The sequence below is a fragment of the Cynocephalus volans genome, chromosome 2, assembly GCF_027409185.1.
Source record: "Cynocephalus volans isolate mCynVol1 chromosome 2, mCynVol1.pri, whole genome shotgun sequence".
Taxonomy (NCBI): domain Eukaryota; kingdom Metazoa; phylum Chordata; class Mammalia; order Dermoptera; family Cynocephalidae; genus Cynocephalus; species Cynocephalus volans.
In genome coordinates, this window is record NC_084461.1 from 108,350,769 (window position 1) to 108,363,362 (window position 12,594).

Consider the following 12,594-nt stretch of genomic DNA (forward strand, 5'->3'; position numbering starts at 1 on the left):
TGATTTTTTTTTAATCTGTAGATTTTTCTTTACAGTACCAAAGCTGGTATAAAAAATGTTTATTTCTTGGTACCTTCACTGTATCATTTCAGAGTGTAATCTTTCAGCCAGAGTAAAGTGCTCCTCTTGTATTTATTGAATTTCCATCCGTTTCACATAAGAGGGTTTTTCTCTTCTCCTATATCAAACTTTAGAAGAAAGGCAATAGAGAGGATTTTTATTTGTCTTAGTCTTTTCACAGAGCAACTAAATTTTATTACAAATTTGGGAACTCGCATTGCCAAATTGCAAGAATACACTTAATGCTTTCCCATCAAATAAGAAATCGATAGTATTAATTTATATATGAGGTTGGGGGATCAGTGTCTTTGCAATTTGCCAAGAGAAAATTTTCTCATTAGTCTGAGATGGAATTTTTTTTTAGAATGAACTCTTCCTTTCTGCTGTCTCCTGGGCCAAATATCTGTCTCTTCAGCCAAGAAATTCTATGGAGGGACACTGTGGAAATAAACTGTACGCTGTTTATCGTACTGAGTTACATACAGGCTCTAATTGGTTGCCGGGGATAATAAGGTGGGTGTAGATTTATTACAAACAGAAACTGTTTAGGTGGAGCTGGGCAGAACTTTTTTGGGGCAATAAAATTGTGGATGGGGGCACATGAGTCCTACTTATTACTAAGCTGGGTTTTCTTTTGTTTTGAATAGGTCGAATATATTCTACCGAGCCTGTATAGATATCCCCAGGGGCACCGAGCTTCTGGTGTGGTACAATGACAGCTATACGTCTTTCTTTGGGATCCCCTTACAATGCATTGCCCAGGATGAAAACTGTAAGAATTTATTTTAGCTCTGAATTCACATCTCAAAATACCTATTTCAAAGCTAACTTTTTAAGAGTGTTTTTTTTTTTTAAACTTCTGAAATGTGGTGCACTATGATCCATAATGCAAACATGCACAAGTCTGTTCTAGCGTTTTCTTTTCCCTGTATGTTGTTTGCTTTTTCACAAGGCATCTTAATCTGTATAGGCCAGTCCTTATTTGCCTGTTCACAACTTCAAAGCCTTTTCCAGAGTTTTAAACAATTGCTGGCAGCAAAGTTAAGTCAGCTGGTATTCACTGAGCACCTACTGTGTGTCTGGTTCTGTGCTTGCCGCCTCAGGGGTTTATAAGAGCAGCGTAAGGTACAACTTCTGCTCTGAAGGGAAGCACGGTCTTGTTCGAACCACAGTATATGCAATGAGAAATGGTGGTAAAAACCATAGATATATGACTGAGGACTCTGTGTCTTTCTTAATTTTTTGTTTAGAACCATTTAATTTTCTTCTATCTTTATCACCAAGCCAACTATTGTCTTTAAAAGGATAATCTAACATCTAGGCAAATATAGACTATATTTTTATTTTATCAATTTTCTGGGAAATATTATAAAGTGATTTCCAGTATTGGGAACAGAATTAGGTAATTCTCATGTGCCTCAGTGAGAAGTACTGGTTTCAATGATGCTGTGTTTTTTCTTGTCAGGAAATTGATTAATCTATGAACTGGTAATTTGATATTATGTTACAAAAAGAAACAAACAACAGATCTATTTTGTTAATGGATAAGAAACTTCATTTTGAAAAAACGTCTTATTTTCCTTTTTCCCTCTCCACTTAATTTCTCACACACACAGACTCCAATCCAAAATGCTCATATTGTTAATGATCAAAATGTGATGAACAGAAATTTCTTCCCCATGTTGTCTTTAATTTCTTTGTAAAAAGTAAACTCCTCAAAAAGTCTGTTACTAGCAACTTTCTTTTTTTAGTTTACCCTAACCCCAAACCAATCTGAAATCAAAAAAATGAATCTTTGGACATATAGTAAGTACATTCCTCTCACTTCCCAAGTTTCCATTGGAAAGTGTCTTTTCTGCAGTGATACTCCTGTTGGAGGGAGTGTCTGTTTTCACAGGAGAAAATCCCAGTGTTGGACATGAGTATGTGGTTGGTGTTAGAGGCAGATATAAACGTGGAGGACATTGTGCTCTGCCTTGCCCAGAATGGCTCCACACTCCACTTCCCCTGGAGCTAGATCTAGGTCCCCACACAGACAAGCACGAGTGTCAACTCTCCGAAGGCTGACATGCGCTTGTCTGTACGTTGGAACCTTGACATAACCTCACTTTCTAAACTGTGGAATTTGATCCAAAAAGATTCCAGAAATCCTGTTGAGTCCTCTGTTTCCTCCTTTAATACAACCTGCTGCAGCCTCTGAAAATGTTGTTGAGAAATGTCTGGGAATAAACGAATCAAGGCCTAGAGTTTTAAAGCACATAGCGCATAGTCCAGATATTCATTCATTCATCCATTACTTAGGTATTTATGGAACACCTGCCATGGGCCAGTGTCTTTGCCAGGTGCTGAGAATGCATCAGTGAACAGGACAGCCGAGAATTCCTGCCCTCATGGAGTTTACATTCTAGTGGAGGGAGACAGATTATCAACAAATATATCAGTAAATGAATAGTCTGTAAGATGGTGTAAGTATTGCAGTGCTAATGAAGCAGAAGAAGAGTAAGTAGTGCCATGAGTTGAGAGTTGCAATTTCAGAGAGTGATTGAGGTGGGCCCCATGGGAAGGTGGCCTTTGGGCAAAGACTTAAGGAGGTGAAGGAACAAGTCACATGTAACTGAGGAGAAGAGCATTCTAGGCAGCCAGACGGAAGGAGTAAAGGCTCTGAGATGGGCATGTTCCTGGCATGTTGGAAAAGTGTCACAGAGGTCAGAATGGGTGCGGTGGAGTGAGTGAGACAGGGAGACGTTAACGTAGATATGGGTGCGTGTGGGGGTGGGGACTTTGTAGGGGCCTGGAGGCCACTGTCAGGACCCTGGCTTTTACTCTGTGTGAGCCAGGCCAACGGGCTGTTGGAGAGTTGAGCAGAAGTGTAGTGTGGTCTGACTGAAGTTTTAACAGGATTACTTTGGCTGCTGAGTAGAGACTAGACAGTAAGGGTGGAGCAGAGAATCCAGTGAGAGGCTCTTGCAGGAATCCAGGGGAGAGATGGTGGTGGTTTGGATCAGTGTGGACATGGTGGAGGTGGGGGGAAGTAGTTGGATTCTAAATATATTTTGAAAGAAAAGCCAACAGCATTTTCTGACACACTAGATGCTGAGAGAGAGAGAGAGAGAGAGAGAGAGAGAGAGGCAAGGATGACTCTGAGGCTTTTGTTTTGAGGACTGGAAATATGGCATGACCCTTTACTGAGTTCTGAGACAGAAATGGAAACTGTGGAACAATTATGTAGGGGACATATTCCTGCCCTTGACATGGATCTCGGGAGTGGGAAGTCACACATCCACACGATGCCCCACCTCACAATGTGTTACCTGCACAGGAGGGATTGAGGCTTTGGGGTGGAGCATATTGGTGTCTGTGTGTGGTTCACAGCCACGTGACAACAGGAGACGAAGAGTGCCATAAAAAAATGTGGTTTCTGGAAACAACAAATTGTTTGCTTTTCAGTCCTTCTTTCTCCTACGGTCCAACCTGTGTGAGGCATTCCTGAGGTTTCTGATTAAGTACTGAATAAACTCCACTAGGGTATATGTTATGTCATTTAGCACCTGAAATCCCTGAAAGACAATTTGCGAAGCCAAGCCACAGCAGCTTGAAGTATTGTGGATTCATTCAGTAAGAAAATTAAGCAGCTCTTTGGGGTTCAGTTCAGAGCTCTAAGGGTTGAGGGAAGTTTAAAGGGAATTAAGTCATTGACTAAAATGCTCAACAGTGACAATCCCCTTTCCCCCTAAGAGTATTATAGGAATTTTATTTCAGTTCCTGTCTCAGAGTCATATATCTGTCATGTGATTGGCCACCCAAGAAGAAAGCAAAAGCCTTCATCAGATAGTGTGGGGGAGATATATGACTTTAACTCTAACTCTAAGATGGATTCTCATTCCATGTGATTCACTAAGAGACCTAGGAATGCCTCATAATGAGGGTTTCCTATCCTGTGCTGAGAAAATACTCTGTGTGATTTAGAAGCACAGATGTGTGAAAGGGCGTGAACAGATCATTTAACAGATAGCCTTCCACACCCCTGAGTAATTTAAATCATCGCAGCCAGATGAGCAATTCTAAGACAATTTTTATCCCACTGAGCTAGTCACAAAATAAATTAGGTACCTTAAAAAGAAGCTTTTTTGAGATCAATGACTTATTTGATAAAATGCCTCCATAGAGCCACTTATAGTGCTGTGCACACAGTAAGCAATTAATAAATGCTCACTGGATGAATTTCGAGAATTTTTATTGCCATTGTCCAAAGGGATGGAATATTTCAGCCAGCTTTTTTTGTTAATGAAATTGATACCTGGACTAAGACGTTCAAGGGAAATACGATTTTACTTAGTGAATAATACTTATTAAGCATTTTCATTTATAAAACTATGATTTTCTTCCCATGGCTCTTTCAACACTGAAAGCACACATTTCCTATTGAGTGTGTGCGGTGGGATCGGGCTGCAGTAAGTGCCCTCCGCAGGCGGTGGCCTCAAGCAGTGGGGCCACTGCAGGCCCACGCTCTGCCCCGACGAGCCACTGAAGGCTGCCTGGACTCAGAAGACAGTGTTTCACACAGGCACTTGGGCTCTGGAAGCAATTCCTTTGTTACTTTCTTTTTAAAAAATCATAGTGAAAAATGTAATAGAGCTCCAAAGAGAGAACCTCTCCATCCATTGTGGGCCTTTCCAAAGAGCCTGAAGGAACGCCCGTGTCGACAGCTTGCATCCGCGGGGAGGAATGAGGTTCCCCTAAGCTTCCAGTGGGGGATTAGCTCCTGCAGAGTGCAAAGACCATAGCATATTCATATTCGTTTTGAAGGAAATTTTTTAAAAAAACCCTGGGAATAAATGTTAAACAAGTCTTCCTGCTGCTTTTTCTGTCTCAGCACATGAAGCTGAGGTAGCAGAATGTGAGACTTGATAGCAATGCGGGAGTTGCTGCACTGGAGTAAACCCTGCCTGGAGGAGGCCTTTTTGCTTTTGCTTTTAAAGAGCAGAACATAAAAAGGGGGCACAGTGCCCTTCACCCCCGCTCTCCCAACAATGAGAATCTAGGCCCAGGTACCAAAGGCCCTACTCAAGCCTTTACCTGTGACCTTGAGGAGACGACAGTATGGTTGAGTCCAGTAAGAGCATCTGTGTGCAGAGCCCTAAAGGAAGCATTGTGAAGAGGTGCAAAAACTCAGGCCCCGTCCTAGAAGATCTCAGTCTAGAAGGAGGCACGTAAGCACACGACCACGGTATAAAGCCAAGTGCCACGTGGAATGGCTGCAGCAGTGGGCCTGAGATGGAGGGTGTTAGGCTGAGTGTTGCTGCAAGTGGGAGGGGTCAAGGACCCAGGCCCCTTGTATACAGTGGGAAGCTGGGATTGGACTCCTTACATAATTCCAGGAACCGGAAGGTAGTATGTTGTCCTTGAGTGAGGACTAAAAAAATGCTGTCCTCAAACCAATAGTCAAGGAACTGTCCATTTTGGGCCATTAGTGAAAACAGAATCACACTCTAAAAACTATCTCTAGCTGTAGGATGGGATGGGGCTTGATTTTGCACTTCCTGCTAGATATGGGAAACCCTGAGCCAAGAAACTATTATAAAAATAGTTCTAGAACTGGAGAAACCTGTAGGGACCTAGAAGAAGCAATGGAAAAGTGACTCCATAGGGATGCCTCTGTATTTGCATAGGACTCCAACAGAAGGCACCTATTGAAGATGTGTTTGCAGAGAAAAATGGCAAAAGACACAGGGAAAGCCACTGTCATGAGAGATTTGACTGCTTGGGGACAGGAGGATGTTGTGGTGTGCTGCCTTGATCGCAGACCCACTACAGGATGGAGGCAGTCATCCCCCCATTTGTAGAAGTGACATCTCTCTCTTCCACAATCCCTTCATCACCCCGAGCCCCTTCCCACCTCAGCATGACACACAGCCTCTGTGGGAAAGCTGCCAGTGTTTTGTATCCTTGCACTGTCTTTTCCTCCCTTTGCACCTGCCTGATGCCCGTGTACCCTTCAGGACTCAGATCCAAGATCGCTGCCTCAGGGAAGCCAACCCTTATATATGCTTTCCTGGCACTTCTTTCTTCCTTCATAGCTCTTATCACACTTGTGGCAATTGTATTGACGCAATTCTAAAATTCATATATTTTTCACATTTTAATCTTTCTGGAACTGGCAGGTATCTTGCAATTAATGGTGACTTACAGCTGTATGATACAATTAATGGAATTTTAGATTTGATGAGATCGAGTAAATATTTATCTGTAAGAACACTTAACATCTGCCTCTCCCACTAGAGTTTTTGTGCCATGAGGGCAGGGCTGTGGTTTCTTGTCCCCCCTGTATCCACAGTGGCTAGCACAGTGGCAGGCATGTAGTAAATGCTCAGTAAGTATTTGTGGACTGAATGAATGGATGGGGGATGGCAAAATTGGACTTTGTATTGAGGATCCTGAATTTGCCTCTCTTGATGTAATTGTCCAGATTTGATGAGTTCATGTTTTTTTCCTTGACTATATCCTTCAAGGCTTTGAGAGTTTTCTTAAAGGGAACTTAATCTTTGTCTTAATACTTAGTACTTAATTAATTCAGACTTAAGGGGAACTTAATCTTTGTCTTTACAGGCTGAAGAGATTTACAGCTCAGTATTGCTTCATGTAGAAACCTCTTCATCCTCATGGTCATTTTAGTTTTCCATCTCTCGGCCCTTTGCAATTGTCTCTATTGTCTTTCTTGAGTTGGGATGAGATAATGTTTTCTGATTCATTTCCTGTCACCTTTCTTATAATTTCCTTTACTTAGCTAATACTTTTGATTGCTGTAGCCAGTGAGGCTCGCATTTAGGAATAATAATCTCTGTGTCTTCTAAAAAGTTCTGCTTTAAAAGATTATACTATTTCAGATCTCCAGGGTCCTGTGGAAGTGTGCAGGAACTCTGCAGGACTGCTTAGAGATCAAATATGGTTGCTTTTGTGAAAATGACTTATTCCTATCCTTACTTTTTCTTCTCTCTAAATTATATGTCATTTTCATTGAGTAGGATTGAATTTATGCAAAAGTGCAATAAGGGATCATGCCAAAAGTAGAATATAGAGTGTATACGAGTGTTGCTACTTATAGCTGGGAAACATGTTAGAGTTGTTTTGGGGTATCCTGGGAAAGAACATATTAAAATGGAGAATAATTTTATTCCAACCATCCCCACTCTTATTGCTTAAATGCTATTGTCATTATTATCATTAATTCATGTTCCATATACCTCAGATTATTATACAAACTTTTAGATATATAAAATTTTTTCTTTATTACCATTTGACATTTATCATTAAACTTACAAAAATTTATTGCCTCAAAAATTCATTTGTTCTAATATAAAGGTTATGTGACCTTAACAATTTTTGAAAATTAACTGATTAGTTTACTTTCCAGGAGCTTAAGTGAGAAGTCAAACATCTATCATCTATACTTAGCATATTACTCGTATTATTTCTCCCCAAAGGCATTATATTCTTCTTTCCAACAGTGAAAGTTCTGGCCAATTTTTCTGGCTCGCCTGCATGTTGATGACATCTTCATTCCACAGTCTTCCTGCCGTGCATTCCTTCCTGTTACTCTGAAATTTCCTGGCCTGCAAGAGCTTAGTGTTGCCTGGAAGCTTGTGGGTTTCCTTGTGCTCTGCCTCTTTTGGATTACTTATGAAAGGGCTAAACAGGATGGTTATATCCTGATCTCTGACAATGCTACTGTTTTTATTTATTTTTATCTAAAAAGTGCCAAAACATAACAAAACATTTCTACTTATCTTTTAGTACCTATTAAAAAAGTAACAATATATTTGGAATAAAAGATTTTTTGAATCTAAAAAATATCTACAAATTCCATACTGATTATGTACTTGGCTCCAGAACTTCAAATGATATATAAATATTTATAAATAAAATATAGAATATATACAAACTTACACATGTATGTGTATGTAGGTAAATGTATATATAACATCTGTTTATGTCTGTGATATACACACACACCTACTAGCTGTAAAATGTTCTTTTTATTTTTGAAACACAGATAGTGAGCAGAGATGGTATAGGTGTGGGGTCAGAAAAAAATGCCCTGGAATTCAGAAAGCTAAAGCTTTCATCCTGTGTCTAACTGAACGTGTGGCCCTGAACAAGTTACTAGACCTTCTTGGGCTTCAGCTTTTGTCATTCGTAATGAGGGTAGGGTTAGATCAGTGATTTTCAACCCTGACTGCACATTACAGGCGCTTGGGGAACTCTTAAAAGTGCAGATGCCCAGGCCCTGCTGAGATTCTCCTCCGTGAGTCTGATGTGCAATAACCAGGGTTAAGAACTGCCCACTGGACAAACTTTAGGCTGTTTCCAAGTCTGCAAGTCTCTTGCTTTATTTTTCCTTCCTAGGACAGGATGGGCCATGCTGACAGAGCCCTGTAGACAGAGCTAGGCCTTTTGTTGGATTTGTTTAGCACATGTGATTCTGCAGAACACTCTAAGTTGAGGACTCCTTGGACAGCACACCAGTCCCTTCCTGTCCCCAAACATGGTGTCCACCTGTCCTCTCAAGCACAGGGCCCCATGCTGCCATGGTCCTCTACTGTTCTCTTTTCATAGTTGAGGACGCTTCATCTTCATGACATGTAGGAATCTCAGTGATGGTCTATGGCAGGGCACATGAGAGCTCCCAGCTCATGTGTCTCCTTCCATGTGGCCTTGGATCAATGGCCAACGGCCGTAGTTTGTGTGATTTTGTTACTTGCTATCACTGATCTTTTTGCCAATCATCCTTTTCAAATTTTTGGGTCTCTTATTTCATACTCTTGACCACCCTGTGACCTTTAATCTCTTTAACCCCTGAAATGATCAATAAATATATTTTATTGACACAGTAGTTACTTTAAAAAAAATAGTTTTCAAGCCTATTAGGTTCCAGTCACCTTTGGACCTGTGGAAGGACCAATGAATACTTGATAAATATTATTAACACAGTAAGAACTTTTTAAAAAGAACAGCAAATTTCACGTATATTTAGTTTCCCTCCTCCAAAACGTTTCTTACTTCTGGTTCTCCCCCCGCTTCCACTGCCTCACCCCAGTGAGGGGCCGTCTTCCTCTTTCCAGTCTCTTCCCCTTCTCCAGTGCTAAGAGTGGTGGCTGCTGTTGATGACAGGCCCTGTGATGTTACTTTCATGACACATTCAAACCTCATAAAAGGGGGCTTAAAGATGAGGAAACCAGGCTCATAGAGCTCAACATCTGTTGAGTGTCTACCCTAGGTCAGGCTCTCTACTAAGTGCCATCTGTGCATTATCTCATTCAATCCTTAGAGCGACTATTTTACATTTTACCGAGGACTAAATCATAGATTTAGGTGTTCCGTACTTGCCCACAGTCATAAGTGACTAAATAGTGGAGTTAAATATTTAGACCATCTCAACCACTAAGCCACGCTGCTATTATTTTTAGGATTGTTACTACCACTATCCTTAGTTTACAGATGGGGAAACTGAGGCACAGAGCAATTGAATAATATGCCTAACATCACCAACCTAGTAAAAGGCAGACTCAGGATCCACACCCAGATCTTTCTGATCCCACAGCCCTTGTTGCGGGCACCACACTTGGCTGCCTCCGTTCTGACCTCACCCACAGTGTACCCTGTCTGTGAATTGTACCTCACCCGAGCCCTCCCTGAACACCGATGCTTTATTCTTGCTATTCCTCTGCTCAGAAACAGTCTGTGTCTATTTCCTAGGCCTGCAGTCTTTTATTTGTTTATGTATTTGGACTTTTAAGGCTCTCTGAGGTCCGCACCCCTCCCTGCCCCATTCCCACAGTGCCCAGAACTGCTCGGTGAGCCTGTCTCCCTCACTATCCCACCAACATGCCAGACTTCTGTCTCTGGTGTCTTTCATCTTGTTTCCTTCATCACTTCAGCCAGCTCTACCTGAATACCTGTGCTGTGCTGGCAGGGTCTGGTGGAAGGCCTGAAATTCCCTACCTTGCCAATCCACCTTCTCTGCACTGCTTGAGGCACCCGCTCTGGGCAGCCCCCTGCTCCCTCCTCCTCCCTTGCTGTGCCTCCCATCTGAACTCCCTCCAGACATAGGGTGCAGTGTGGAGCCTCTGTATCCAGTCTTGTGCATCTCAAGTCATCAGTGAACTCCATGTCGGAAAAGACAGTGTAAGAACAGTACTGATCATATACTAGTTGCTTGATTGCTAGGCATTGTATGAGTTATTGATCTGTGATAACAGTGCTTTCCCCCTCAAATCAAATTGTCTGTTATGTTAATTCTGAGTCCAGAAAAACAAATTTTTAAAATGTTGACTTATAGGAATTTTTTAAAGTATGTGTTATTGTGCTTATTTTAAGGACTAGTAAAACTGATTTTAAACTGTCACTGTTCTCCTAGTAAATGTCCCTTCAACGGTGATGGAAGCCATGTGCAGACAGGACACCCTGCAGCCCTTCAGCAAGAGCAGCAAACTCTCCCCAGCCACCCAGCAGCGCTCCGTCGTTTTCCCACAGACTCCATGCAGCAGGAACTTCTCTCTCCTGGATAAGTCTGGGCCCATTGAATCAGGATTTAACCAAATCAACGTGAAAAACCAGCGAGTCCTTGCGAGCCCGACTTCCACAAGCCAGCTCCACTCAGAGTTCAGTGACTGGCATCTTTGGAAATGTGGCCAGTGCTTTAAGACTTTCACCCAGCGCATCCTCCTACAGATGCATGTGTGCACGCAGAACCCGGACAGGTAACCCCGACTCTACTGCTCACAGTGTGTTTGCTTAGTGAGACCCACTGCTTGCCTTCCTTCAGCTTCCCAGCATCCCCTCAGCACACATCAAGGAAAACCCTGTGAAAAGAAGTGTCTGTGTTCTGCAAGGTCAGAGAGTAATAGGCCAGTGTTTGACTTTATTGTTTATAAGAGATGCCCGAACAGGTTGGTGGCTGCAGAGAGAAATCTGCACTTGCTATCCAAACAGTTCTGCTCAAGTCTAAAAGGGAGCAGAATCAAAGGAACATTTATGAATATCACAGATGGAAAAATGAGGTCAGGATAATTAGAATCCTCTCTGTCTTCCAAAGATAATATAGCTGGCTGCTGTGCAGCAGTCATGGTCATTTCAGGGTTCACTCCACTGTGCCGTGGGTATGAACTTAATTAAGTACTAAGAGGTAATGAATTGGAATTTTTTGCTTAGTACTATTTTTCTTCAGAGCATGCAAACCCATAAATCCTGCAAAGCTGTCAAAAGGAAATACCTACTCTGCTAGTGATGTGGAGGAAAACAGATGCCACTTATTCAATAAACTAATATCCACAAAGAAGAAAAATGTTGACTAGATACCTCAGAGTCAAAGTTGGTTTGAAAGTTTGTCAATAAAGAATTTTATGGCCATGAACTGAAGATGAAATTTAGCTGAACAAGTGAATTAAAATTTCAGGTACTCTGACGAGTGGCACAGTAGATATAATGGAACTATTATTTATGAATCAATACCGGTTTATTCGACAGTCTGGATAGCTGGGAATGCAAAAGACAAAAATCAAATTAATTCAATAGGAAAGAATTGCATGTGTCTTATCTGTGAAAACTTCGTGTCCTGTGAAAACTTGATTAAAACCAAAATATCTTAGAATAGCATTGAAAATGCATTTTGAATATAAAAGCAGAAAGTAATTTTTGTAACTAGGATAGGAAAACTTGGAAGCAGGACTCTCGAATTAATTTTCTAATTTTGCCACTGATTAACCTTAAGCAAATCACTTGGCTCTACTTGCCTAATGATGTACACCCAGTTTTTCCCTCCCAGCTCTGCATGATACAACGAGCCTAGAAAACCCAAGCAAGGACAGGGAGGGTGAAGGTGTGGTGGAGAGGGGGTGGATAGTTTCTAAAATAATAATGATCAGTTTTAGGGTACATATGCAAATTTACACGTGTACACATTATTCTTTGTGCCATTCTAGAATCCATTTGCTTAGCATCAAGCGTTGCTGTAACTGATTAACGTTGAAATATTTATAGCAGGGCTGATAAGGCAGCTGTTTCTTCACAGTCTTTTATTTTCAATAGGACAGCCCCCTGGTGAAAATATCAACCGACTTCTGCACATCTTAGAACTATTGGCTGTAGAGGTGATACAAAAGCTTGAAAATATTTTCCTCATTCAGAAAGGATTTTTTTAAAGTTTGCTTTCCTTGCAAGTATACATATAGCCTCAAGATATATCCATTCTAAGTTTGCAAAGCATTTTAGTATTTTTTTGATATGTAAAAGATGCATTAAAATCTTATTATAAATTTGCTTTTTAAATTGAGTGAGTTGGGTCTATTATTTGCAAAGGTTTATTGCAGTCGTAATAACTGAACATGCCAGGTAAAATGAAATGATAGTTGAAAGTTCTGGATTCTGGAAATCCAAGTTTAGCTGTGAGCATGATTTGATTTCATGTGGAATGTCACATAAAGCAATGCAACTGTTTCATGGTAAATAGAGAGATACTGAAACAGACTGCTGTATCTG

The 12,594-nt window shown here is 41.2% G+C and overlaps 1 protein-coding gene across 1 annotated transcript in view; it reads left to right on the forward strand.

Moving 5' to 3' along the window:
• PRDM6 (PR/SET domain 6) overlaps positions 1 to 12,594 on the forward strand; it is a 90,169-nt gene that overhangs the window by 64,335 nt on the left and 13,240 nt on the right. Inside the window, exons 4-5 of the mRNA XM_063088206.1 lie at positions 708 to 832; positions 10,475 to 10,817. Of these exons, the coding sequence (XP_062944276.1) occupies positions 708 to 832; positions 10,475 to 10,817 (468 nt within the window). The remainder of the gene's footprint in view (positions 1 to 707; positions 833 to 10,474; positions 10,818 to 12,594) is intronic.